We start from the raw sequence: 27397 nt of genomic DNA, 5'->3' as shown, positions 1-27397 counted from the left end.
CAGCGGCCGTGGCTCACGGGCCCAGCCGCTCCGCGGCATGTGGGATCTTCCCGGACCGGGGCACGAACCTGCGTCCCCTGCATCGGCAGGCGGACTCTCAACCACTGTGCCACCAGGGAAGCCCAGTAGTGGGTTTTTAAATGATTCTCTTCATATTTTAATTTCTAGAAAATATAACGGGTTAAATTTAAGTTGATGACACAATTCACTATTTCTTAAACAACTATTCTCTGGGAGGAGTTCAACCACCAGAGACATTGGAAATATCAGAACACCTTCTCTCTGCCGATGCTTCTGTGTTGCTGGGTAATAAGAGAACAGTGGGGATGATGTCATGGTCTCTGTAGTTGATTAAAGAATGGCTGGGCTGTGCTGATTGTGTGGGGAGCAGGTGTGTGGAATGAGGGGCCCAGGGGGCTCCTGGTGTTCTGGGCCCAGTAGAGCTGCTGCCCTCTGGTTGTCAGGGTCCCTGGCCAGGGCTGGACTGAACTCAGTTACTCAGGGCTGCGGAAGGTGGGTACAGGCTGGGATTCTCAGCTCTGTTCCACCTCTCCAGGGCATCTGGGTCTTTTCAGCTAGAGCAAAGAGCCTGCTCCAGTGGCACCACTGGCTGTGCAGTGCACCTGCTGAGGGCCTTGGGGGCAGCCTGTACCAAGCTCTGGGCCAGCAGCCTTGGGGCTGAAGGCTGGGGTATAAGTTGCTGAGCTCAGTCTAGCTGAGCCAGGATCAAGCATGTCCAGGGATGGATGTGGATTCTAGGCAAAGAGCAAGGCTCGAGCTTCTGGGGGATACAGTAAGCCGTCCAGGCACCTGAGGCTTGGATGAGGTCCACCTTGCCAGAGTGACAGTCCAGGAGGAGCCCATCCAGGGCCTGAGCCATGGCTGTGGGCCAAGAATGCACTGGATCTTCAGGGAAGCCATGCCTAAGATGCTGTGGGATCAGATGGAAAGACGTTTAAACCAGGCTCTAGAACCTGCAGGCTGTGCACTTCTAGTAAGTTATGGGAACCTCACTGAGACTCAGTTTCCTTCTCTGCTATAAGGGGGTAAAGGTGGGCCCTGTCTTCTAGTGAGCCTGGGAGGGATATGGTAGATGTAAATGTACCTAGCAGGTGCTCAGGAATGGACACTGGTTTATATCAGCCTTCTCTGGGGCACAGCACTGAGTCAGCCTCTGTGGACAAGCAGGGATGGGATGATTAGCAAGAAGAGCCCTGACAAAGGGAGGCCCACAAGGGTGAAGACTCTGTATCAGACCAGGTCAGGAGGAAGCAGGGAATAATCCTCATGGATACAACCAGGGGAGTCAGGGGAGTCAGAGGATTAAAGTCAGGGCCTATCACAGCACCTGATACAAAGTAGCCCCCCGTGAAGGTGGAATCAATGAACATGGAGGGTGATGTGTGATGTTTGTCTGCACATCCTCTCCTTTGACTGAAGTTTTTCATACAGCCACCGGAGGGCAGAGCTGACCCATACATTCCTCGTGGGATCGAGGCCAGGCTCCCTCTTGTGAGTTCTATTGGGGATGATAAGCCTCAGAACTCAGGGACCACCATTCCTCTCTGTAGGTACGGAAGCCATTCACAGCCCCTGAGAGGTCAGAACCCTTTCCTCAACATTCCATCTCTCTGGAACAAAAAAGTCCAGTAGAGGCAAATGTTCCTGTGTCAGTCTGATCAGATTTCTCAGGGCTTTGGTGTGCCTGTGCCCCCTCATCCCAGAGAGCGCCCCCTCTTTCTCCTTTGTTCTGGGGCTGGGGAAGGATTATGTACATGAGAGATTGACCCTCAGGTTCTTCAGGAAACCAGGGGGGACACAGATGCCGTCCAACATTCGTGTCTGCTCTCAAGTGGAACTTAGAAGGGAATGGGAATTCCCGATCAAGGACACTGAAGCCCCGGGCCCAGGCGCCATCCCCCACCCTGCAGCGAGCCAGGCCTCAGGGGCACAGCTGGGAGCCGCGGGCTTCCTGAGTGAGGATTCTCCCCAGGGTCATAAGAGTGTGAGGCACAGGCAGCAGCATTTGTGGCACTGTGTCCTACCACTCCCTGGCCTTTTGTGACATGTACCAGCCTGGGTCTCCTTCCCGCCGTGGGCCCCTCTATTCCTCTCATGTGTCTCTCCCAATCTGGCTAACTCTCCTTGGTTCTCTGGGGTGGACCTCAAGCTGTGTGCAACCGCTCTCTGCTGGTCTCTCGGTTCCCTCTGCATTCGCAGGGTGTGCTTGCGTCCTGTGGGTCTCTGTGATTAGTCACCTGCTCCCTTCCCTGGTTCATGTTTATCCGAGACACTCATCCTCAGGTTACCCTTCCGCACTTCACAGGCAGAGGCTCTTTCTCCTCCAGCTTCAGTATCCCTGTTGCTCCTCGGACCAGGCTGGATGCTGGGTCAGGATCTCATGCAGATTCCGTGTTTGTCCTACGGATGTCTGCAGGGCTGTGTACAGACAAGCCACGGCAGTGGGCACGGCCCCAGGACAGTACCGCTGGGTTGCTGGGACAAGGCTTTGTGGTGGAAGCGGATGTGGCTGGTGGCCAGTGGCCCTGCAGTGGTCACCTGCCATAGTTGCACTCCTGAAGGCCCTGCCTCTCTGAATGTCCCTGCAGGCCTGGCTCCTGACCTGGGACAGTGTGGGGTCCATGGCCCAGCATGTGCCCTCTGGTCTTGAGTTGGGGCACAGCCGTGTAGCTTAGGAGAGTCCCAGCTCTGGCACATGGTGGGGCTGTGCTCGCTTTGCAGAGGGCTGAGTTCCTCTGGCTCGGGTCATATATGAAGCACAAATTCAGTTTTTTATATTTATACTCACAGTCATAATTTTTATATTAACACCATCTCCCAGTAAACCAAGATGTGTTTGGTTGAAGCTGTTTTAAATACATGTTGACTGGAAGCTGGAGTCAGTTTCTCCTGGGTCAGTGAGTAACAACTCCAGCACCCACCCAACAGATCCTCTGCTACAAGGGGCCTGGAAAGCAGCAACCACACACCAGGGGGTAGTTTCGGAAGAAGACCCTAGAGTTAGGAGTGATGCAGATGCCAGGGAAGCCCTGCCTGCCCCCGCAGAGGGCGGGCATTGGACGGGTGCCTGAGGAGCTGGTCCCTTCACCTCTACAGATGTGGGACACTCCAGCAAGGATCAGATTTTCCCCACACCAGTCACCCTGCAGGAGCTCTACCTGAGCTGTCGTCTTTTATCATCTCTTCAGCCCAATGAGGTGGAGCAGCCTGTGGTCTGGCTGCCCTTCAGGATGCCCCGAGGGAGCAGGGTGGGCGGTGCTGAGACCTCCTTCTCGGCCCCATTCTTGCGCCACTTTTAAGCTGAAAGCTCCGGAGAATGCCCTCTCTTCTTGAACATTCAGGTCTTTTAGAAAATGAAACCCAGACCATAGCCAGTCTTAGGCCCACAACTTGGCCTGAGGGGACATCGCTCCGACATCCCAGATCACTGGGACAAGCGTTGCAGGCCTAAATGCCGAGAGGCTTTGGTCCCTTCTGAAATGTTTTCAAAAGTCTAGAATGAATGTATTGAGGTATTGTTGCTGTAATCTGAGGTTAATTAAATATAGGAGGACTCACAGAAGGGCACTGCACACGAGAGAGTAGAACACATCCAGGCTGTAGGACCAGGAAGAAGGAGCCTCTTTAGAGAGCTCTGTGGACACTCCCACAGCGGACGCCACGGTGTTCCGGGGCCTGGCTCCTGGGTGAGCCAGGAGGGGGCCAAGGCTGTCACGGGGGGGGTCACGTGGGTGTCAGGATGTGGGCTCAGGTGTCCTCTGAGGACAGTGGAGGCCCCGGATGAACGTAGTGAATGTGGGGGAGGAATGGGGAGATCCATGATGGGAAAAGTCCCTTCAGTTCCAGTGAAAACACGAGGCTGGGATCAGACCAGAGCTGGTTGTTCCGTGAAGCAGGGTGAAAAGAATCCCATGTTGTCCTGAGCCTGGGATTCCTCCCAGGGGGACAGCTGTGACTGCGTAGAGCACATGCTAATGTACCTGTTTGATTCTGAAGACCAGGGCCTCCTTGATCCTGTGGTGCACTGGAGTTAAAGTGTTGTCCATGAAGAAGCTTGCAGGCCATTGAAAGTTCTCTCCTGTCACAGTGTAGGTGGCAGACGGTTTCTCTAGCTCCCTCAGGCTGGGATCCAGGTGCAGCCCATCCTGCATCTTTCCTGGGGAGAACCCCAGCCTGCTTGCTGCTAACCCCTCCCTGCCCCTGCAGTCTGCCTGTCCTGTCCCGTCCCACCGGCTGCTCTCAGCTTTGTCTCCACCAGGCAGCCTCATGTAAACAACCATCAGGGCCTGAGCCCTGGCTGGTGTCTCCTCTCTGGGCTTTGCACGTGTGGTTTGCAAGGCATCTGGGGCCCACTGCCCCAGGGAAAGGGACACTTAGACTCTGTGAGAAGCCTGTGCACTTGGTCAACATCCCTGCTTTGATGGACACTCATCCCCAGGAAGGCTGGTTGGGAGCTGCAGCCACACTTGGTCCCTTCCTTTACTGTGTCCCACTGTGTCTTACCTTGCTGTCCTCCCTCCCAATGTAGCCATGGAAACTCCTGGGGAGAGTCATTCTAGTCGGGGCGGAGGCAGGGATAAAGCAAATCCTGGGCTTTCTCACCGCCCCCCCGCCTCGCCCCCGGCTCCTGGATGTTCCCTGCTGCTTCAGGAGAGCTGGGGTTTGTTTTAAATACCAGCCCCATTTGTAACCCATACACTCCACACTTCAGCCCCTGCTCAATAGCCACACAGAGGTCAGGAAGACTTTTCATCTGTATCTGAGCCAAAAATCAGCAACTTTGACAATGTGGGCCCAGACTAAACCCATAAGATGACAGCAAGCCAAAGGAGGTCTCTCCTGCCTCACCCAGAGCCTCTGCTTGATGGTACCTGCAGGTAGGTTTGCCAGATAAAATATAAGATGCCCAACGACACCTGAACTTCAGATAAACAATGAATAATTTTTTAGTATAAGTACGTCCCAAATGTTGCATACTTACAGTAAAAAATTATCTGTTCCCTTGTGCACTGTTGGTGGGATTATAAACTGGTAAATGGGTCTAGCCACTATGGGTAACAGTATGGAGGTCCCTCAAAAATTTAAAAACAGAACTACTGTATGATCCAGCCGTCCCAGTTTTGGGTATATATCCAAAGGAAATGAAAACAGGTTTTCAAGGAGATATCTTCACTCCCATGTTTATTGCAGCATTATTCACAAGGATGGAAACAACCTAAGTGTCCATCGATACATGAATGGATAAAGAAGATGTGGTGTATACATAGTGGTATATACATACAGCAGAATATTATTCACCCACGAAAAAAGGAAATCCTGTCATTTGCAGCAACGTGGATAGTCCTTGAGGACATTATGCTAAGTGAGATAAGTCAGACAGAGAAAGGCAAATATTGTATGACATCCACCCTTTTCTGTGTGTGGCAGAAAAGGCGGTCAGAACACTCCAGACAAGAGAAGAATCGTGCTCAGAGGAAGAGCGACGTGGAAAGCACCGCTCAGTTCCGCGAACTTGGAGCATCCTCTTAGAAGCTGGAGAAGGAGAGTGGTGGAACACAGGATGAAGAAGGAGGTACGGCCAGGTAAATAAATAAGTAGTCATTTTATTAGAATTTCTATGACATACTTTAATATATTGGCATTAATCCACGTGAGTGACTTAAGTTAAACGGGTGACTTAAAAGATTAAATAAAATACCCCGTGATACTCTTTCATGTTTTTAAATAAAAATAATATCTGAACCAGCATTCATTTCTTGATTTTGATGGTTATATTGGAAAACATCTTCGTATGAAATAGAAACTAATATACTAGGGTGATGAGGTATCATGTTTGCAACCTACTCTCATAGGTTCAGAAAAAAATTCGAGGCGCACTTGCATCTTTCTTGTAGGTTTGTTATTACTTCAAAACAATAATTTAAAAGAACCCCAGAAAACCATGGCTCAGGAAGTTATATAACCTGACCTAGGCCACAGGGATAACAAGTGGCAGCTCCAAAGTGCAACTCAGGTGTGTCTGACTCCTTAGTCCACCAGCCATGGCCCGGACCTCCAGGCTGCCTCCCCCCAGACCCTTTAAAATCTGCCCAAGAGGACCCCTGCTCCCATTCCTTCACCTGCAGAACCGCATTCCCTCCAGGCCGAGTTGTGGTCCTTAAGCTGGAGCTGCTCCCCAGTTGCCCCAACCCTGCGCTGGCCCTGGCTCCCCATCCTGTGCCTGACAGAGTCGCAGGGCACGTGACAGGCGGCAGCAGGGCAGCTGAAAGCACTCAGGGCTCCAGCGAGGCTCTGACCGGCTCCCTGCTCCTGGGAAAGGGATTCCATTAGCTGAGCTCCCACTCTCCCTGAGGATCCCAAGATTTTTCAGACCACTCACAGGTAAGCGTGGCGACTACTTCCTGTCTCCGTTCCCCATCGTTACCATCCCTACGTTAGAGATTCCCTCCTCATCAAGTGGCTTGAAGAGGGAATCTTATCAATTAAGGCTTCACGTGTCATTCCACTACTTAAACAAATCACCACTGCAGGTCATCAGACATCACCAAGGCCGAGACAGAAACTGCTGTCCCCCTGTGACCTTCCAGCCCCCGCCCTGCTTCCCCACCTCTGAGCCTGCCGGGGCGGAGGGTTGGGGAACCCGCCAAAGGTTCACCTGTACCTGTGAACCATGCTCCATCAACTCAGCTGCAGGCCCCAGAAGCAAGAGCTGGGGGCTCAGTGGGGAGCCACGCCCCATGACAGACAGCTTGTTCCAGCTCACCCTGACCACCCTTTGGCTTCAGACGTGACCTCTGCACACTCTGGAGCCCTATGGACACTTCCAAGAGCCAAAGAGGCTCTGGAGCTGGAATGGCCCCAGGAGGAAGCCCTGTATGTCACTGACCTGCCTCTTTGCTCCCCTGGGAAAAGAGTCCAGCCCTGGTATGTTCTCTCCAGCTGGTGGGCTTTTGGGGGATCGTGATTCTGGGGCTGCGAACGTGTCACTAGCCAGGACCGGGAGGCCAAGGCCCAGGAGGGAGAGGGCTCCCTTTGCCACGTGCCTCCATCGGTTCCCGTATAAGTGCTCTCGTTCTTCACTGCTTTGGGGAAACTGGGTGGAGGGAGAGTGGGTGGCCTCCGGTCCATGGGAATTTTCCCTTCTTACCGATCTGGAGTTTCTCTTTAGTGGGTTTCCCAAGTGGCCCTCCAGCTTGAGTGCCCTGTGGGGAAATGTACTGGGTAAACAAGATGGCAGCTTCCTGCCTGGCTGTCCTGGAGTAGAGGCCCTTGTGGCAGGCCCCTCTCTGGGGTGGAGAGGAAGCCCGGTAGCCTACATCAGTATAAATGTTGCCGTCCACCTCGCCACCTGGAGGCAGATCTGGAGGCAGAGAGCCACATAGGCTCTGTTCGTGTGGGTGAGTTTAGCCCCATCCCCTGGGTCTTTCCCAGGGTTGCAGCAGCATGAAGCAGCCCAGCAGCCACAGGCTTCACTATGGGTCAGGCAGGGAAGGAGGGGCCCTCGCTGGGTACCACTGGGACTTGTTCCGCAGAACCCTAACTACGCGTACAGGAAGATGGGCTTGCGAATATCCTCATACTTCACCGTGCGCCTGGGCCGGGCCCGTTGGCCCCAGGGATCCAGCAGGGCCTGCAGGGTGGAGGCAGGGGGAGAAACAGCCTGCCAAAGAGAAAGCATCCCGAGAAAGCAGGGAGGAGGGGACTCCCTATCACTGAGCACCGTGGGGTGGCCAAGACCTGGGCCCTGGTCATCTCTCCTCATCCTCAGGATCACGATCCCTTAGAACTCAAAAGGAGGGTAGCTGAGAGCATGAGGGACAGAGGGAGCTAGTGGATGTTGACCACATCCTTCCTCCCAACAGCCTGGGAGGGACAGGCCAGGATGGCCTCCAGGACAGAAGCTTCAGCTGAAGCCAAGAGAGGTGAAGTGAGTTCCCCATGGTCACACAGCGAGGAACAGAGACTCCATTAGAACCCAGGTCCTCTGACTCTCCAGAGCTCTTTACAACTCCTCACCCGCCCAGGTACCACTCCACCTCCAGCCAGAGGGATGGGGCATGAGACCATGTTAGGTACCAGATGATGCTGGGAGTTTCCAAGGATAGTATGGGTCTTTCCAGAGCTCCTGTCTGTACCTGCCCTGGCCCTCAGGCTCCATCATGTGCCTGAATCTTGACAAAGCACAGCAAGGGGAGACCTTGGCAAATGCTTCGGGTGGGCCACAGCCTTTCCCTCCTACAGAAGGAGCCGCTGGAGCAGGCACCATGCTGCTGTGCTCTTTGACCCTCGCCCTCATCTGGATGGTGGCTTCTGGCCTTGAGCGCGACATGAAGGAAGTTTGTCTTAGAAGCCCTGGCGTCCCTGGTGCTCCTGGATCCCACGGCCTGCCAGGAAGAGATGGGAGAGATGGCATCAAAGGAGACCCTGGACCTCCAGGTACTGAGTGGGAGCTGAGGGACAGTGACCTGTTTTCAGGGGGACTTGCTGTCCAGGGTTCTGGGCTGGGTTCAAGGGTCAGCTGGATGGTGGGAGTTTCCGGGGACCCTTAGACTGGAGCAGCCCTGGAGGGTCTACACTCAAGGTGCCCGTGGAGTGACAGGTGAGTCAGCCTGGCTGATAATGGAGGTCCAGTCCCATCAGCCCCAACCCACTGTGGATGATAGATAGCATACATCCTTGTCCCCCTCTCTCTGCAGGCCCCATGGGCCCCCCTGGAGGAATGCCAGGCTTCCCTGGGCGTGATGGGCTGACTGGAGCCCCTGGCCTCACTGGAGAGCGTGGAGAAAAGGGAGAGCCTGGTGAGAGGGGTCCTCCAGGTGAGCAGGATGTGGCCAGTGGACAGAAGCAACTGGACACCGTGCCCATGTGGTCAGTTACTTGAGGGATGAAGGGGAGCAGACAAAACCACGGAAGTCCCCAAAGGGTATATGTTTCAACCTAGATAAGAGAATATGAGGTTGAGAAATCAGAGGGGTCTGGGTCGTGGGCCACAGCGCAGGGACTGGTGGGTATTGGAAGTGTTCCACGCATCACAACAGCTGATGGGGAGACATAGGGCGTCAGGTGTGGGAAATGGGACAGCACTGCGAGGAGGGGAGGCACTTCCTAGTGCTGAGGCATAGGGGAATTCTGAGGGCGCAGGGGGTTATGTGGACCAAGGACCAGACAGATGATATCACTGGGAACCCCGCATGTCCAGGGCAACTCTGGAGCTCTGAGCAGTAATCAAGGTCCATCAGGAGAGTCAGAGAGAACCACATTTGCTCTCGTGGTTGGAAGGTGGGGAAGGGAGCTCTGCCCAGAAACTAGAAAACCCTACAGAAGTGGACAGACAGAGCCATGAAAGGATGTGGCAGGAAAGAAGAGTAGAGAGGGGGCTGAGCAAGTGCGAGGCTGCATTAAAGGACAAGTGTGTAGGGAGTAGGAAACACACTCCAACCTCGGGGACCCTTATGACCTGGGGCCTGGGCAGCGGCTCTAGACAAGTGAAGGGCAGAATGGCAGGCTTGCAGCTGGGCTCGCACCTGCTTGGCACAAGTGAGGGTTTTTGTTGGCCTGCCCCTCTTCTTGTTGGGGATCTCTCTACAGGGCTTCCAGCTCATCTAGACGAGGAGCTCCAGAGCACACTCCTTGAGATCAGCCATCAAATCCTGAAGATGATGCGCGGTAAGGGGATCCCTTGGGGCCTTAGAGGGTAGGGGGTTCCCATAAGTTCTCCTCGTCCTCAGCATCAGACTCCAGAATCTAGAGACTTGACCAACAAGTGTGGACGTGGAGGTCCTTGTTCAGATGTCCTTGAACGGCTCAGAGGAGACCGAGGTAGATATGGATTATCTCCCTATGTCCTGGGGAAGCAATGTTCCTGGCTCTACTGCTTTCTATTGAATCCCAGGAATTTGCACAGTTTCAGGCACATAATAGACGGTCAATAAGTAATTGTTAAATGGGTGAATGGATAATTAAATGATGGGAGCATGGAGGGGAATCCAGAAAGACTAGGATTGGAAGAGGGAGGGAAGAAGGAGAGAGAGGAAGAGGTGAAGAGATTGCAAAGCGCATAAAGGCAGAGAGCATAAAGGGAAGGAAAAGGACTTGGAAACAAAGAGGCCTGTGGCCTGACCCGGATTCCTCTGCTGTCAGTCCTCAGTCTGCAGGGGTCCATGCTGGCAGTGGGAGAGAAGGTCTTCTCCACCAATGGGCGGTCGGTCAATTTTGATGCCATTAGAGAGCTGTGTGCCAGAGTAGGTGGACGCATTGCTGCCCCGAGGAGTCTAGAGGAGAATGAGGCCATTGCAAGCATCGTGAAGAAGCACAATACTTATGCTTACCTGGGCCTGGCTGAGGGTCCCACTGCTGGAGACTTCCACTACCTGGATGGAAGCCCCGTGAATTACACCAACTGGTACCCAGGGGAGCCCGGGGGGCGGGGCAAAGAGAAGTGTGTGGAGATGTACACAGATGGCCGGTGGAATGACAGGAACTGCCTGCAGTCCCGACTGGCCATCTGTGAGTTTTGAGCAGGCACCAAGGCCACAGGATGGAGAGGGTCCTGCCTTGCCTTTCAGCCCACGTCCTGGGGAATCCACCTGGTCTATGAGGTGCTGTAACACCTTTGTAGCTATAAGAGTTGGAGGTATCTTAGCCACGGCACTCCCCGGTGGGCCCTGACTCCTCCCCCTTGATTACTAGTCAGTCTGACTCCCCCCACCCCGAGCCCCTTCTCAGCTTTGCACTCTAGACAGCCACTCTAACTTTGCCCTTTGGCAAGAGAGGGAGGCTTCTTTCTTCCTCTTCTTGTCCAACTCCTTCATTTGTAGATGGCAACAGTGAAGTCCTGGGATGGAGGTTCCCTCCAAAAGCACACACAGGGTGCCTGCTTCCTGGCCCCTCTACTCTTTCTTTGCAGCCCACTGCCTGCCCAGCCTTATCAAGATTTAGCAGTGCTGCGCAAGCATAATGATAGATGGGTGGACTTCTGGGAAATTCCAAATGTGTGGAGCTAAGGATACATTCGGGATTATCTGGCAGCCTGAGGTCTGTGGGGCACATCTGCTCAGGCTCTCCATGAGGTCAGAGGGCCGGGTGGTGCCCCAGCATGGTGGAGGCCAATCACCCCTGATTGGCATGTATTATCCACTCCCTTGACTCCTGGGGTACCAACTCAACTCCCTGACCTGAAAGCAGCCAGCCTATGCCTCGAGGGAAGATCTCACCCCCACCTCAGACATTACCCAAGTAACTTCCTGCTGAGGAACACATCCCCACCACTTCAGACCTCAGTGAGGTGTTTATTGAGCATATACTATATACCAAGCACCTTGACAAGCACTTCTAAGACATCTTATAAACTATGATTTAATCTTCACACAGTGCCATGGAATGAGCATTATTTTCCCCATTTTTTGTACAAGAACACTGAAACTTAAAGAAGTTAAATGTTTTGAGTTTTGTTACACGGAGCAAGTGACAGAGGCTGTTTTCAAACCCATCTACCTGAATCTGAAGCTTATGCTCATCACCACCCCATCCTCTCACTGAACAGAGATGATTCAAGTGTAATAAATCATGAATATGTTAACATGAGTTTCCATTGCTTTGGTTTCAAGAAATATTTCTGTGATTTTAGAAATCAAGTTAACTCTGGCTCTGGGGCCCCACTTATCTGAAAAGTGGAAAGTTCAGTCTCAGGTTAAGCTTTCTTTGTTGGGTGGAAGGGGCAACCTGCTCCCATCCTCAGGCTGTATGGGCAGATGGGGAGTTACAGAAACGTCTGGAGGAACAGGTGAGCGTTAGTGTTGATGGCTGGCATCAAGATAGCTCCTGATCTAAGTCTACATGTTCCATTTGAGGGTGGTGATATCATGCCTTCCGTTCCCCACTCGGCCCCCTGGATGTTTGCCATAGCCCAACAGTGGTGGCATTCAGGGCTCTGTGAGCCCCCTCAGTCTCAGGACTGCATGGAAAGGGACCATGGCCCCCATGTCCCAAGGCTGTGTGGGAACTGGATCATGTCTCTACTTGCTTGAGGAGGTGACCATATATATGTCCCATCTCCAGAAAGGTCCCCACTTCTCCCACCTTCACATAATGCCCTCCCTCACTGCATATGCTTCTTTTTCGGGACAAGAGGAAGTTCTGGTTCACAATCCACAAAACTAGATGGGAATGAGCAGAAATATTTCTCATTCTTTCATGAATGTCAATTTTTAATCTGGTCACCCTACCACATGAGCTTAGGGCCCAGCACACAAATTATTGAGCCTTCCCCCAAATTCAAAAAAGTACGGAGAAACATATTTCCCGTATTTTACAGAGGAACAGTCTAAGTCTCTGAAAATCGTTGTCTTCTCATTTCTTGTTAGGTTTATTTTTACTCCCTTTATGGTGTTATTTGCAATTGTTATTATATTATTTTTATCACATTTTAAATTAATTATTGCTGGTTTATAAGAAAACTACTGATTTTTTTTTGGTTGATTGTATATCCAACCATTTTGGATTCTCACTTTCCCCCTAATATTTCTAATAATTGATTCTCACATTTTATAGATATATGCTTATATTTACAAATGACAGAAATTTTGCCTGTTCCTCATGATATTTATATTTCTTATATATCATTCTTACCTTTTTATAGGGGCCAGGAGACCCTCTATATTGTTGAAGACACTCAGTGATAAATGTTATCTTTAGGGGCGCATTGAATGTATAATGAGAACATTTCCAGTGTTTCAGCATGGAGTTGCTTGTTTTAGGTTTCTGATGCCTTTTATCAAGGCAAAGTTCCCTCTTTTTCATAGTTTGCTGAGATTCATTTTCATCATGAATATGTACTGAGCTTTATCGGATGATTTCTTTGGCGTTTCCTTTAAGCTGTTAACATCAAAAGGGTGTCAAGTGTGAGTTGAGTCATTTCTTGTTCCTGGGTACTGGCATCTAGAGCCCACAGGTGAGAGTAAAAGGGTCATCTTTTAATGAGTCCAGGGGGTTCCAGGGACCCCACCATGGAACCTGCAAGGTGAGGGCCATTCAACGTGAGTGGCTTAGTAATTCGCATTCTGTTGGTCAGTATAAGGAAGACTAAGGAGGCGAAAGCAAGCTGACCTTCCATGGGTGACATCTGTACTCTCACAATGGAATTTATCCCTTCCTCTCCTCTCCCTGTGGCATGGGGGAGGGGACTGTCCTATCCTCCTCCTAATCTTTGCAAATAGGGATGCCCGAATTACTTTGCCTTCCTTCCCTCATTAAGTCACCTAAGGCAGGAATCTCCTGTTCTAAAATTGCTGAAGAGCTGAACCAGCAGAGGGCCTGATCTTGCTGAGGCATGGGGAGATGAAGAAGGGGGAGAATAGAACTGTTAGCAGGTGTGTTCTGGGGCAATGTGGATTTCCACCACTTGGATGGAATTTCCCAGGGGCTGCCAATGTCGATGTCATGGAAGCTAGCCAGAGTTTAAGCCCTACTCATGAGCAGATTGCTTCTTGGAACACAGGGACTTGAAGAGCAAGAGACTATGAAGTGAAATGTTCACTGATGTCATGTTGAGGGTAGGGAGCAGGCAGCTGGAGGCTTTTACAGAGCCCCTTATCTGAAGGACCAGCTCCTGGGAGGAGCTGTCATTTACAATCAGTCATACAGAGGGACCCAACAACCAGTTAGGATGGGCTGAGAAGCAGCAGTGTTCCCACTGATATATGGTGCCTCCTGTGAGCAGGTATTGCCACCCTTGGCACCATCACTCTCTCTACCAACCACACGTGCAAAAAAAAAAATAAGAGAGGAGGCACTGTCCACCCTTCAAGAAGCCACCACTCTATGGCCAGGGTGGTGATGAATCAGAGATAAAACAGATTTTAGTGACAAAACTAAGGGACAATAATCATTTGGACTATATTTTCACTCAACCCTAGAAAGTTTGTATGCCAAGGGAAGAATAGGTATGAAGAATTTTGAGAGCATGTATTAGTTTCGAGAAAAGGGTGAGCTTCAAGCCTCAAGATTGTACATATCTGCATTAAGATTCTTAAACTTGTTATATATTAAATTAGTGAGTTAACTGGACTATGTTTTGATGTTGAACCATCTTTGCATTCCTGGGATACCCTACTTGGTCTAATGGCTGATACTCTCATCACACTTACCACGTGCCAGGTATTATACTTCCATTAACTCATATAATCCTCATTAACCCTATTATGTAGACGTTATTATTACGCCCAATTTACAGATGAGAATATTGAGGCACGTAGCGATTAAAGTGATTTTCCAAAGATCATGCAGCCAGTTCATGGCAGAAGTGGGCTATGAATACAGGAAGTCAGATTCCAGGGACTGTGCTATTAACCATGGATGCATGGCTGGACTTTAATAGCTCTTTTTTTACTTCAAGCTTTCAGGGGAGTTCCTGTTCGCTCCACATCATTTCATTATTCTGATATTAGTGGCTACTGGGGACATATTTTTCCCACATTTAAAGCTGCTGCTCCCTTAGTGTCCGCTCACGGTCACATGGCCAAGCCAAATATCAAAGGGGTTGGGGTGTTTACTCCACATACTCCAGTGGGAGGCATTGCAAAGTACCACGGCAAAGGGCATGGATATATATTTCTACGAAAAGAAAATGTGGAAATCAGGAGAGTAATTCAAACCACCAGGGTTATGTTTGCCAAATTTGTTTATTTTTGCAAAGAACGAGCGTTTCTGAAATTTTATTAATAGCTCTATAGTTATTTCCTTATTCTAGTTTGAGTTTCACTGTTTAATTTTTATTTATTCCTTATTTATTTATTATTCCTTCTTTATTCCTTATTTATACGGTCTTTTTTAAAATTAAATTTATTTATTTATTTTTGGCTGTGCTTGGTCTTCGTTGCTTTCAGTGGGCTTTCTCTAGTTGCGGTGAGTGGGGGCTACTCTTCCTTGTGGTGCGCAGGTTTCTCATTGTCGTGACTTCTCTTGTTGCAGAGCACAGGCTCTAGGCACGCGGGATTCAGTAGCTGTGGTGCGCGGGCTTCAGTACTTGTGGCTCATGGGCTCTACAGCGCAGGTAGTTGTGGTGCACGGGCTTAGTTGTTCTGCTGCATGTGGGATCTTCCCGGGCCAGGGATCGAACCCCCGTCCCCTGCATTGGCAGGCAGATTCTTAACCACTGCGCCACCAGGGAAGCCCTATACTATCTTTTTAAAACTATCAGTTTATCTGTTGTCTAGAGTTGACAGCATTCCGAGGCCTAGTTTTGAGTCTTGTGTCAGTCAGATTTCACTCTACTTATTTTTTACTGTGTTCAGTCGTTTTTATAAGGTGAATTCAAATTTACCTGATCTCCATCTGAGAAAATCCTGAGGTGCCTGGGTTAAGGGTAAGGTCCTCCATTGCTTTTACGTCCCCATGCTACACTAGATTGTGATGAGCTGGGACACTTGAAAAACAATTTTTCATCTTGGCATGAATTAATAATAATATTAATAATAATATTATTATATTAATATTAATATTAATATTAATAATAGCAAAATAATACTAATAAGCATAAATTCAAACCCCAGATCTATGACAGGACAGACTCAATGGATATGCATCCTCGAGGGGGGTCTTTTTCCCACCAGGGTCAAGTATTTCTTATTGTCCCTTTGCTCGCAGCACATATCCCTCCCTCCTCCCGTTCTATCCTCTTCCCTCCTTCTAAAGCCATCTTTCCTCTAAGTCTGTAGGACATATAGGGTCCTGGTTGTATGTAAATCTCTCAGCTTCAGATTTCCACCTTTCTGGGAGGTCTGCTCATTTGCCGTAGGGTTTGAGAGTTCTTTGTCCTCTGAGCCTATGCCCTTCGGAGTTGTGTCAATGGCATCAGGAAACACAGCCCCTGAGGGGGGTCTTCTTTACAATGGGCCCCTCTCAGTGCCTGGCAGCCTCCTTGGTAACAGGAACCTGGGAGGCTTGCTGAACAGGGCACAGTGACTTGAGTACACAAGGGCTGATGACTCTTGAGGGACCAAAGCACCAATCGCAAGGCAGAGTCTACCCCTGCTCTACCACAGGGAAAGGCAGAGTCTACCACAGGGAAAAAGCAAACCTCTAGAGTTGTTTGGTGAGACTAAGTGTTTCAAAGAGTGGGTGTAAGTTTGGGGGAAGGCAGGAATCAAAAGTTATATCAGTGACTTGAAAAAGGCCACTTGATCAGGCTCTGGAGATGAGAACCAGACACTCCTGGAAACCCAGGCGTGGAGGAGCCGCAGACTGATCTGGTGTCTGCCCTGCTCAGGGTCTCTGCTTCCCTTCTTACTCTCTCAGTGGATCCTCCCCACGTGCCCAGCCCCGAGTTACACCCTGGAGACAAGGAGGGGAATCAAATGCAGCTCCTGCCCTAGAAAAGTATTAAAAGCACTGGGAGAGTGGGCACAGATGTTAGCTCTAGCTGGAGGCAAGTCAAGAGGGCCACTTTGAGGACACGATGCCGGAGGATTCCTTTGTTCCACAAATATTTGAGCGTTGATTCCGTTTCCAGGCCCTCTTAGAGGTGGGGAAGCAAGATGCCTGTTTTCATGAAGTTCCTGTTCTAAAGGAGTGGGATGGTCAATAAATATGCAACCAAAGAAATAAGACAATTTTACATAGAGAAGAATTATAAGCAGATAACTAAAACAGAGAATTATAATTTTGTGATAGAATGGTTAGGGAAAGCCCTTTCTCCAGCAATAATATTTAAGATGAAATCTGAACGACAACAAGCAATTATGCAAAGATGGAGAGAAGTGTCCTAGGCTGGAAGAGCTAGTGCAAATGCCCATGTTCAGCCTTGAATTTGAGTTGTCTACAAACACTTCCTTTCCTTGTGCCTAGCGCTGCAACGCGCCCAGACAGGGCAGCTGACGAATGTTCTGAATGACAGGGGAGGAATGAGGTGACTCAGTGTTGTAGGTGTTTAACCCCTTCGCTCCTGCTCCTAGTAAATTAAATATGAATGGAAGGGGGAACTAGGCAGAACAACTGGTACACAAGTGTGCGCCTGTACACGTGTGTCTGCATGAGCACGTGTTTGGTAGGACGTCCCTTCCAGAGACAAATATTTGGAAAGAACTGTCCTCTGGGATTCTGATCTATGATCTGAGAATCTGTGATTCTAGAGGATCAGATAGCAGAGCTATAGAGACAGGTGCATGGGAGGGAGCAGTGGGAGGAGTCTGGGGTGTTGCAGTAGAGAGCTGCCCAGTGCTAAGCTGGAGACCCCACCAGCAGCCCTGGAGAACTGCCCAGGTTACAGCGGTTCTAAGGATGGTTGTTTATTAATCTGGGGTTGAAGGCCAGTCCAGCACTGTCCCTGGTCACCAGACTAATTGGGGCTGACATTGCTGAGGCATCTACCAGAGGCCTAGGCAGGAGGACCAGCTTCCCTGCCATAGCCTCTGTGCTCTGAGGAGGCCCCTAGAAAGTCACCTCTGAGGACAGAAGAGGAGGCCTCGGCCCAGAGTCTGGCCACTTGGCTTGATCCTGGTGAGTTCCAGGCAGGGGCTGTGGTGGGGTTGTCAGGCCCCCTGAGGGCCTCTGTCTCTCTGACCTGGGGCCTTGTGCCCTTCCTGGATCCAGGTTACCATCTGCAAACTCAAGGTGGTCTTTTCAGCCAAACAGAAGAATGGAAGTGGGGTGTGTATGCCAGCAACATGTTTAGCTCTGGCTTTGGCCTCTCACATAATCAGGGGAGCTTAAGAGAGAGGGAAGGTGGAGAAGATTTGATCAAGAAAATTCCCTTCCGGGACTTCCCTGGCAGTCCAGTGGTTAAGAATCCGTGCTTCCACGGCAGAGGGCACGGGTTCCATCCCTGGTCAGAGAACTGGGATCCCACATGCCACACAGTGCAGCCAAAACAAAACAAACAAACAAACAAACAAACAACAACAAAAGAGAGAACATAAATAAATTTAAAAATTAAAAATCCTAAAAAAAAAAAAGAAAGAAGGAAAGAAAGAAAATTCCATCTCAACTTCCTACTTCTCACTGAGTCCTGGAGGGAAGGAAGGGTTAAGGGAGCTGACAGGCCGGGGTGGCCAAGGACAGATGCAGTAGATATGCAGCGAAGGCAGGGACGTTGGAATTAGAGGTCAGAGAGGAGCAGGGGGATAGGCCCATGGGGGCTGGGCTGTGAGGCTTCCTGGAAGGGGACCAGCTCAAGCAAAGGCTAGATGGGAATCTGACGGCTGGATGGGGGCACAGAGCCGGAGAAGCGTCTCGGAAGCATGCAGAGGATCCTGCCAGGAGGAGTATGAGCTGACCCTGCTGGGCCCAGGTGAACATGCTATAGTTTGAGTCTACCTTTAGCGTCCATAGGAAGGAGAAGAAGAGGGAAATTTAGGCTACTTAGGTCCTCAAGAAAGGGAGTTGAGAAGAGAGCAGCCAAAGGTCATGCAAGAAATGAGCTCTCTCTGCCGGGCCGTCGGGAACAGGGCTTGTGTGTCATTTGTAGACCCTGTGGGCTTTCGTGCTTAGGGCTGCCTGACCAACTAAGCCTTGGGCCCACAGGGCATGAGAGCCCCAGGGAAAGTGGGCCCCTGTGATACTACTCTTGCATCTATATTTGTTTTAGCACTGATCTAACTCTAACACATTTTGCTTGTGCTAGTAGTAGTTTTCCTAGTAGCCTGGGAGTAACTCAGGGCCAAGAGCTGTGATATCCCCCTCTGCGTCAGCTGCCCCGAGCACAGGGTCCAACACGTCAGAGATGGCAGCAAATCAAATGAGATGGAATTATTTTCTTTGACTTTCTCCGCTCTAAGGTAAGGACCATGTTCCTGTTTTTGTCACTTGCTGTCCTCCTTCTGTGTGTGGTGACAGCATCCTGCTCAGAAACGAAAGCCTGTGAGGATGCCCAGAAGACCTGTTCAGTGGTGACCTGTGGCATCCCAGTCACCAACGGCACCCCAGGCAGAGATGGGCGAGATGGACCCAAGGGAGAAAAGGGAGAACCAGGTATAGGACAGGCCGCTCTGACTTCTCAAATCTTTTACCCCAATGGGAGAGTGTTCTCTATAAGGGATCTAGCACAGAGACGTGAGGAGGCTCACCTTTCATTATGGTAGGTGACGATTCACTCAGAAAAATTCCTGTAAAAGGGCGTTCTCTCCAAAATAAAGATGCTCCTCTGACTCTCCAGGATCCCTCATTGCCACCCAGGAATTGGTGATGTGTGGTTGTCCTTAGAGAAGGGGTGTCTTTTCTGCTCAGGGAGCTGGCCCTTAGGACAGGCCATCCCCTGAGACGCAGGAAGATCTTTTTTCTTTGGATCACTACTAGCTGAGTGGTGGTTTCTTGGGGTCAATCAAATATTGAGCTTTTGGAGAAAGAGAATGAGCGACAGACACTGGGTCACATTTCCTTCCTCTTCCAACAGGGCCAGGGCTCAGAGGCTTGCAGGGCCCTCCAGGGAAAATGGGGCCTCAAGGAAATATAGGGAAGCCTGGGCTTCCAGGACAAAAGGGCCACAAAGGAGATCGTGGAGACAGTTCGGGTAAGGAGCTCACCCCAGCAAGTGATGTGGGCTGAGGGGACCCAGGACCTGGGAACTCCAGGGCCAGGTGGGAGGTGCCCCGTCTCCTGCTGCCCCACTGGAAGATGCTCAGCTCTGCTTCCTGACCCAGCGCCCTCATTCCTCTCAGTTCCTTGGGGCCCAAGGGGATTCCCACTGGTGCCCGGGTATAGACTTCCAAACCCTGCCTGCCTCACCCTCAGCACATCTCTGTAGGACACGTGCCCTGGCCCTTCAGCTGCAACAGTCCAGTATGTGGTTCCAGGCTGCAAGGGAGGAAACTGGTCCTCTCTGCTGTTGGATTATGTCTGTTGTCACAAGAGTGGCATGAAAAGGGTTGGCCTCATAGGACCCCTGGATAATAGGGGACATCACAGCAACTTAGTTCAGAGTAAAATAAATTCAGTAACAACAAAACCAAAAGGATGACCTCTTACTTAGATTTGTCCACTGGCCTATCAGAATAATAAACGTATTAAACAGTTTGCCTAGAATAGGAAATGAAAATATGATTAAGAAAAATTTTCAAAAAGGAGAAAAATTAGCTGGGCCTTTTCTTATAAATAATTATAATATTGCAATATTTAAGCAGTATATGAAGAAAAGGATCCAGAGCTATAGTTTATGGTATTATTATTTCCAGAGTTATAGTTTACAATAGTTACTAAGTGTATCTGAGAAGGCAGGAATACAGTTTTTTTCCCTTTTGCTTCTTTTTGTTTTCTTATTTTTCTGGAATACGAATACTTTTCAGTAAGCTAATTTTTTTTTTTTCAAAATACTCTGCTCTCCAATTGAGGGTCTTCTTCTAAATAAATATCCTCTCCCTGTTGCTTTATAGTTGCCGAGGCTAAGCTGGCTGACTTAGAGGGACAGATAAGGAACCTGAAATCACAACTGGATCACATCAAAAAGCGTAAGCTTTTTTTCTGTCCCCAATGTGTTCTTGACTCTAACTTTTTTCTCCAGAGTGCTCTAGGTTCTGGGGGGACGGTGGAAAAGAACTTACACTTATGACAACTTACTATATACTAGGTTGGAATTTTCTCATAATTTGGTTTCATTCAATCGTCTTGCCATCCCTGTTTGTGGGTGTTACACCCATTTTATGTACAGGTGAGAAAAAAATAGGTCCAGGAAGTATAGATAATTCATTCAACAGCATACAGTCAGGAAGCGGGAAGGAGGATGGCGTGGAGGTCTGCTGACTCTGGAATCTTTGCTCCTTCCTTAGCACCCACGGGCCTCAGACGGCGGTCCATGCCTCTTTCTCATCCTGGTGCCCATGTCTGGCAGTGGGGCTCAAGCATGTTTCCCTAGGTCCACCTGGACTGGGACAGTTTTTAACAGATATTTGTCCTAAGGATGGGATATGCCAGGAGAGCCCCGGCTTGCTGCCAGGGACTTGCCTTCCACCTTCTTAATAGGATCTCACCAGAGGTGGTAGAGAATGGGGCTCAACCCCAGACTCCCAAGTTCCCAGAGAAGGGCTTTTTCATCTGCTGTCCCAGGCTGGGCTTGAAGCCAAGTCAACCTCACCTACGTTTTGTGATTTCAGTGCAAAGCTTCTCCTTGGGTAAAAAGTCTGGAAAGATGCTGTACGTGACCAATGGTGAAAAGATGCCTTTTTCCAAAGTGAAGGCTCTGTGTGCCGAGCTTGGGGCCACCGTGGCCACCCCCAAGAATGCTGAGGAGAACAAAGCCATCCAGGACATGGCCCCTGACATTGCTTTCCTGGGCATCACAGATGAGGTGACCGAAGGCCAGTTTATGTATGTGACAGGAGGGAGGATGGGCTACAGCAACTGGAAGAAGAATGAGCCTAACAACCATGGCTCAGGGGAGGACTGTGTCCTCCTCCTAAGAGATGGGCTCTGGAATGACATCTCCTGCTCCTCCTCCTTCTTGGCCATCTGTGAATTCCCAGCCTGAAGAGGCAGGTTCCTCCGCCCCCTCCTTGGCTCCCTGCTGAGGTCCCTGCTGCTCTGAAAGAGAATTCGGTGCCAGTTTCCCCATGTCCAGTGTTGATTCATTCCTTCATGGGGATGGGAGAAAAGCAAGGGGACATATTTGACTGCGGGGGGATGAAGTGAAACGAGACTGACAGTGGGGCATGAGGGTTTCTGGTCCAGTCCAGTCCATGGCAAAGGACACCTTCTGTCCTGCCAAAGAGCACAGCATTGGGTCAGAGTCAATCTCAGAAAAAGCACATTCAAACCCTCTCCTTTTTTAGTGAGGACGCTGCAGCCCAGCAGATGGATCAATGGAGGTCCACATCTGTGTCCGAGCAGGCAGTGTCTCAGCTTCCAAGAGATCCGATTCCCACTTTTCCAAGTTGCCATTACCTGGTGCCAGAGTCTCCTTCCCATGGCTAGCCCAGCCCTGTCTACAACATGAGTGTTGTTTTTTAGCTGTTCATGAGCTATACACTGAAACTGTGACACTTGGCAGTGTCCTACATGGGTGACAGCGAATAGTCCTAGGAATCCCGTCACTTGCCCAAGTGGCTGTGGCCTCCCAATAGTCACTAGGGTGATCTTGAGGACAAAGGGCACCCTTCCCTTCCCGCATGCTTTTAGGAGACTCTTTTGATATTGTGGCCTATGCCAGTATCGCGGGAGGAGGCAAGTGGTCAGGCATGCTGGGTGCTTCCTTACAGGGCATCATTGGTCTTAATGCCTCCATGTTCAACATCCCCTTTCTTCTGTGACATCCTCATCCCATTATAGGTCAATGGGTCCATTATTCGTAGAGACAAGAGGGAAGATCTCCCTAAAGGTGCATTTCACACACTGGGGGGCAAACGATGCAGCACCATCCAGTCAGCAAATAAAACCCCCCCTCTGAGCAGAGTTCTGACACCATCTTGGCCCACAGTCAAGCTCATGACCGTGGATGTTCTTGAGAAATCTCAGGGTGGACGGAGCTGGGATTCTATGGAGCCCAGGCAGCAAACCGGGGGAAGAGAGTGAATTCCACTTCCAGCTGTATGCCGATCACAAAATGAGATTGAAAATATTTCATGAATGGGCTAAGGGCCACTTTAACTTAATGAAATATCTTTGCTAAATTAGTTTTCCATTTTATTTTTCTTTGTATCCGAACTACCAGAGGGAGCGCCTCACACTTGGTAAGTGTTTGATGAGTGTTTGTTGCATGGGCGCACCAAAGAATTACCAAATGGACGCGTGGGTGGGATACTGCACGTTGAATATTATAGGGTAGAGTTCTCTCTGAGGTGTGCTTCTTCTGTGAGGCTGTCGGGGTAGGGGTGGGGTGTGCTGAAGACATTGGGGCTGGCAGGGGGAGGAAGACAGTACCTGTGTCCTCAGCCTCTGGCCCCCTTAGACTGTCACATCACTGAATTTTCAACCTCGTGAAGCTCTTCTTCAGGCACGCACTTGGAGCCAGTGAGAAGGGTACTTTCGTAATGTACAGCAGAACAATTCACTGTTTGCGCTCCAAATCCAGACTGCTTGCCAAAGGAATGGGAAACTGCCTAAAATTTAGAGGCACACATGAAACCTAGGTAACGTAGGTTATGGCAAATAGAAAAAGGAAAGACCAGAAAGTTTTTAGAAGGAAAGAAGATGCCTGTAATACAACCAAGAACAAGAGAATTATCATAATCAAGCATGAAAGTTGCACCTGAATCTTCTCATTGCCAAGACAAAAATGAGAAAATGGACAGGTAACCATTATATAATTCTTTCTATTTTATGTAAGGGGGGGGCGGGGACCATGTCTACCCTGAGATGATTGTCTCCTTTGTTTATACTGTGTATAAAGGTCAGTGTACAAGACGCAGTCATGTGCTTCACGGGAATTGTTTCCCAGCATGTAATGAGTGCCCCCTCAGTCAGGGAAATGCAGTAAAAATCTGTGGATGAGCTCAAATTCTTCCATTTCCCTTTCAGTCTTCTCCTTCTAGTTCCTTCCGTGGTGCTCCCTTCCCCCTTCATCCCTCAATCACTAGAACCTCACATTCCTACTCTGAGAGCTTTCTATGCCACCCAAGACCTGACCCTGCTCCCCTACCCTTAAGTCATCCCCAGTGGACATGAAGCTTTCTCCCCAGGCTCTTGGACATGTGGAGCTGGTTCTTCCCCTGAACTAGCACCTGATCGTCTTTTCAGATCTCCTCTCTCTAAATGTATCCCCTGGCCGGCATTCTTCCCTCAGTCTAGGATTGAGGCAACAACCTCCCTGTATTTACTTCCCAATTCTTATCAGCAAGCAGTGGGCAAATCAGCTCAAGAGAAGGTGGGGTTAACCTAAAAATGGATTCTCATGAGAGTCCAAGGATAGAAACTACAGTTCATCCAGGCTTCCCAAGACCTAAAACAAGAGGGAAATTATGGATTCAAGAATACTGTCCAGACCATCTCGTTCACTCTCTCAAGGGCTGAGGGCAGGCTGTTTTCCTTTACTAAGGGACATATGATGATTGACATCTCTTGCACAGGGGACCTAATGAAGCCAGGTGCTCCAAGGACAGACCTCAGGGGCCTCGGGCAGCACATTCCCCTTGGGACTTCAGGACTCTGAGCAACTTCTTGAGCCCCGTTGTTCGTTCTCGTGAGATAGGAGTCTTCGCCACGGCATGCTGGCTCCCTGGGCCTCAGTTTCCCTATCTGTAAATTGGTCAGTAATGGCTTCTCCCTTTTAAAGCTGGATGAATCAATGATCCCACACAGATGCAGACCTGCAGGGCCCTTTCAGGGGCAAAGCTGCAGGACCCGAGAACCGTCTTCCGTTTTTGTTACCTGCCAATTTTTTCCATACTCATTGTGCCCTGAACACTTATCACCAATTTCTCAGTTCCATAGAAAGTCAGTCTGAGTGAGTTAGAATGGCAAACACACCCTGCTCTTGAGATGGGGACTTTGAGTTTAAATTATAAGTCAACAGTCTCCCATGAAGGTATATAGATACAGCCAATGTGATTGCAATTTGCTTCCTGTACTAGAATGAAAATAACTACCAAAACTCGCAACATACAAGGCCCGGGCTCTGGCCTGGATTCTGGATCCTGGTATGGCAAGGCCTTGTTCCCACAGGACAGTCTTTCTTTGGAGCCTTCCAGCTCTACTGTTCTCACTTTTTAGCCATGCCCAAGCCAGAGGACAGGGGCTTGGGGTACCAGCTGAAGGCCTAGCATTCACACTTCTCAAATCCCCTTCCTGCCCAGGACCAACCTGCCTCCCTTCTCTGGCTGTCAGAGGTGGGCGGGAACCAGGGTTCACAGTTTGCTCATTGCTGTCAAGGTTGTTTGCTCATTATTGTGTAACTGAACTATGCTTTAGAACCTGCCAGGAATCAGGGATTTTTTTTTTTTCTTTTCTTTTCTCATTAACCAGGAAGGGATTGAACATGATCATGGAGGGTGGGCTGGAGATGCCGGGAAGTAGACTTTGAAAATTGATGTTGTCCTCCTAACCCTAAGTGGCTGGTGGGGTGCTGGGAAACGAGGAAGATCTCAGGGCTGGGTTCCACCTGGACTGGGTGCTCTTAGCCCTGGTGGCAACCTGTGCGGGGAGGAGAACAGTATCTCTAACTATGGACCTGTGGTTTGTCCAAGCAAATACAAGTGTCATGCTCAAAAGCAGTGAAATGCAAGTAACCATTTATTAGCCTAACAAACGCTTTGGGCTGGGCCAGCCGCCACCGACCCCAAATCCAGCCTGCCCTGTCCTGGCAAGCACAGCGCTTATGCCACCTCATGCAGCTCTCAGAGCAGCGACCCGCAGAACTGCCTGGAATGCTAGCCAAAGTCATAGGCTCTCAGCTCCACTCTGCACCCAGTGAATCAAAATCTCAGAAGTCTGTTACGTTCGCGAGGCCCCGAGGTGACCCGGGTTTTTTTGTCAGTTTGGGAAACGACTGCCCTAAGAAATATAGTCACCATAGCTGCTTTCTGCCTCCCCCTCACTTTTGCAGGAGGACCTAGAGCCAGGAAGCCAGGCTTCTCCTTTCCTTGTAGACCCTTCATTGAGGTGAAGGGCGTCCTGCTTCCCTCTGTACACCTTTTCTTCCATTTTTGTTGAGATATAACTGACATACAGCACTGTATAAGTTTAAGGCGTACAGCCTGATGATTTGACTTACATACGTCATGAAATGATTATCACAGCAAATCTAGGGAACATCCATCATCACATATAAATAGTGCTTCACTCTATACTGTCAGACCTGAAATAATCTCCTGTCAGCTGATCGACGTCACTAGTAAAAGCAGCTGCTGACTGAAATCCTTCCCTATGCATTTCCAGGGTCTTCTTGTGACCCCTGGGAGTGGGTCTGGGCCTGGAACAGCCCTGGGGAGCGTCAGAGAAGGTGAGGCCCTGGGCAGGTGAGACTCTGGGTGGGGAATTGTGTGTACCTGGACTTGGGGGTATTCGCGTGTATTTTTGAGCGTGTGTGAGCGTCTGTAGGAAAACCAACAGACCCAGAGCTTGAAGTTCCCAGCATCCTGTTGTTAGGGGCCTCAGCCTCTGCCCTGCCCCCAGCCTGTGTCCAAGCTGCTCTCTGCACACCCTTCACTGAGGACCATTGGCTCTGAGTGGTCCCAGGGGCTCTGGGTAAGGTGTGTGGGTGCTTCGTTATGGACTCAAGGGTCCGCAAGTGGCTGTGAGTTGTGTGCTGGGACCCGCTAGGGCTCAACAGAGACCGTCTGGGTGCTAATACGATCCTCCACCCCTGCCAGGTCTTGGATTGTATGTCACCACTACCCCCGACCCCAAAATCCTTATCTGACCACTGAATCAAGGTTGACCCAGCCCCAGTCACCATTATGATGCCCTATTTTATTTTCTTATTAGCAATTATAGTCACCTGAAATCAACTTGACCATTTACTTGTTTAAGTTATGTCAGTGTAGCAAAGTCAACGAAGAGCCAGACTGCCGGGATTCCTGGCTCTACCACATTGTAGCTGTGTGACCCTGGGCAAGTCACATACACTCTCCGTGCTTTAGTTGCCTTCTTGGTAAAATTGGAATAATAATAGTGCTCACCCCACAGGGCTTTCATGAGGGATAAATGAACCATACAAATAAGGCACTGAGGTTAGCACTGGCCTGCAGTGACTGCGATGCAGGCGTTCATTCTTGCTGCTCTTGTGATTATTAGGAAATTCGATCACTCACCTCTGCGGTCCCACGGCCTAGAAAAGGACTGGGAGCCACACGCACAGTCAATAACTGTTGAATAAAGAAAAGAATGAACAAACGAATGACTGAATCTAAGTCCTCCCCCCAGATGAGTGTGACCCAACTCCCTTCTCTGGAGCTTGACTCAGCTCTAAGCTGGATCAATGAGAGAAGCAGCCAGATTTATTTTGGAATACGGCTGTGGGCACAGCCTCCGTTCTCAGGTTATTGGGTTCAGTGGCTTTGTACCCCGCCAGCTACAGCCTCCTGCTGCCCTCTGCTGGTGTCTCTAAGACAGGGCCAGCAAACTCAGAGATCATATGGCGAGCCAGGTGGGAGGCGGGGTCCCGTGAGCCCCTTGTCTTCGACTTCAGATGATCCTGTTTTCCTCCCCTCCCTCTTTCCCCTGGTTGCTACACTCCCTTGGAATGCCTTTGCCTAAAAGTCCCTACCCTGCAGGGCCAGATGTCCTCGCCCACTGGGTGACCACACGTCTCTGGCACCCTGGGCCCAGACAGCTTAAGACCATGCTCACAGTTACATGGTCATTCTAGATCAATGCACTGAGGCTATGGGCTATATTCCAGATAAGAGAAAAAGCAGTGCCACTTTCCTCCTCCCTGACCAGGGAGCTGTAAACCCCCTGGAGCCCCAGGGCAACAGGTGTCAAATCTGACCCCAGGCCACAAAGTAAAGGTTAAGGGAGG

At 50.1% G+C, this 27397-nt stretch overlaps 2 protein-coding genes across 3 annotated transcripts; both read left to right on the top strand.

Annotated features, from left to right (window-relative positions):
- The first annotated feature begins 7910 nt into the window (after nt 1-7910).
- Nucleotides 7911-10538, top strand: LOC112396492 (pulmonary surfactant-associated protein A). Of its 2 annotated transcripts, XM_024740257.1 has the most exons (5): nt 7911-8045; nt 8263-8457; nt 8718-8837; nt 9610-9687; nt 10162-10538. In XM_024740257.1, the coding sequence occupies exons 2-5, from the start codon at nt 8286-8288 to the stop codon at nt 10536-10538; spliced, it is 747 nt and encodes a 248-aa protein (XP_024596025.1). In that variant the 5' UTR covers nt 7911-8045; nt 8263-8285. The 2 variants fall into 2 exon arrangements, with proteins under 2 accessions (XP_024596025.1, XP_024596026.1); XM_024740258.1 differs by lacking the exon at nt 7911-8045 and having other exon boundaries at nt 8286-8370; nt 8778-8837.
- Nucleotides 10539-17370: 6832 nt separating this feature from the next.
- On the top strand, nt 17371-21557 carry LOC112396486 (mannose-binding protein A-like). The gene is made up of 5 exons (XM_024740247.1): nt 17371-17514; nt 18792-18984; nt 19406-19522; nt 20382-20456; nt 21099-21557. Exons 2-5 carry the CDS (start codon nt 18801-18803, stop codon nt 21470-21472), a joined length of 750 nt encoding a protein of 249 aa, XP_024596015.1. The 5' UTR covers nt 17371-17514; nt 18792-18800; the 3' UTR covers nt 21473-21557.
- Nucleotides 21558-27397: the final 5840 nt, after the last annotated feature.

Source organism: Neophocaena asiaeorientalis, unplaced genomic scaffold, assembly GCF_003031525.2.
Source record: "Neophocaena asiaeorientalis asiaeorientalis breed wild unplaced genomic scaffold, Neophocaena_asiaeorientalis_V1.1 scaffold517, whole genome shotgun sequence".
NCBI lineage: Eukaryota > Metazoa > Chordata > Mammalia > Artiodactyla > Phocoenidae > Neophocaena > Neophocaena asiaeorientalis.
The sequence above is the reverse complement of the archived record's forward strand: the minus strand, read 5'-3'. Positions and strand labels throughout refer to the sequence as shown.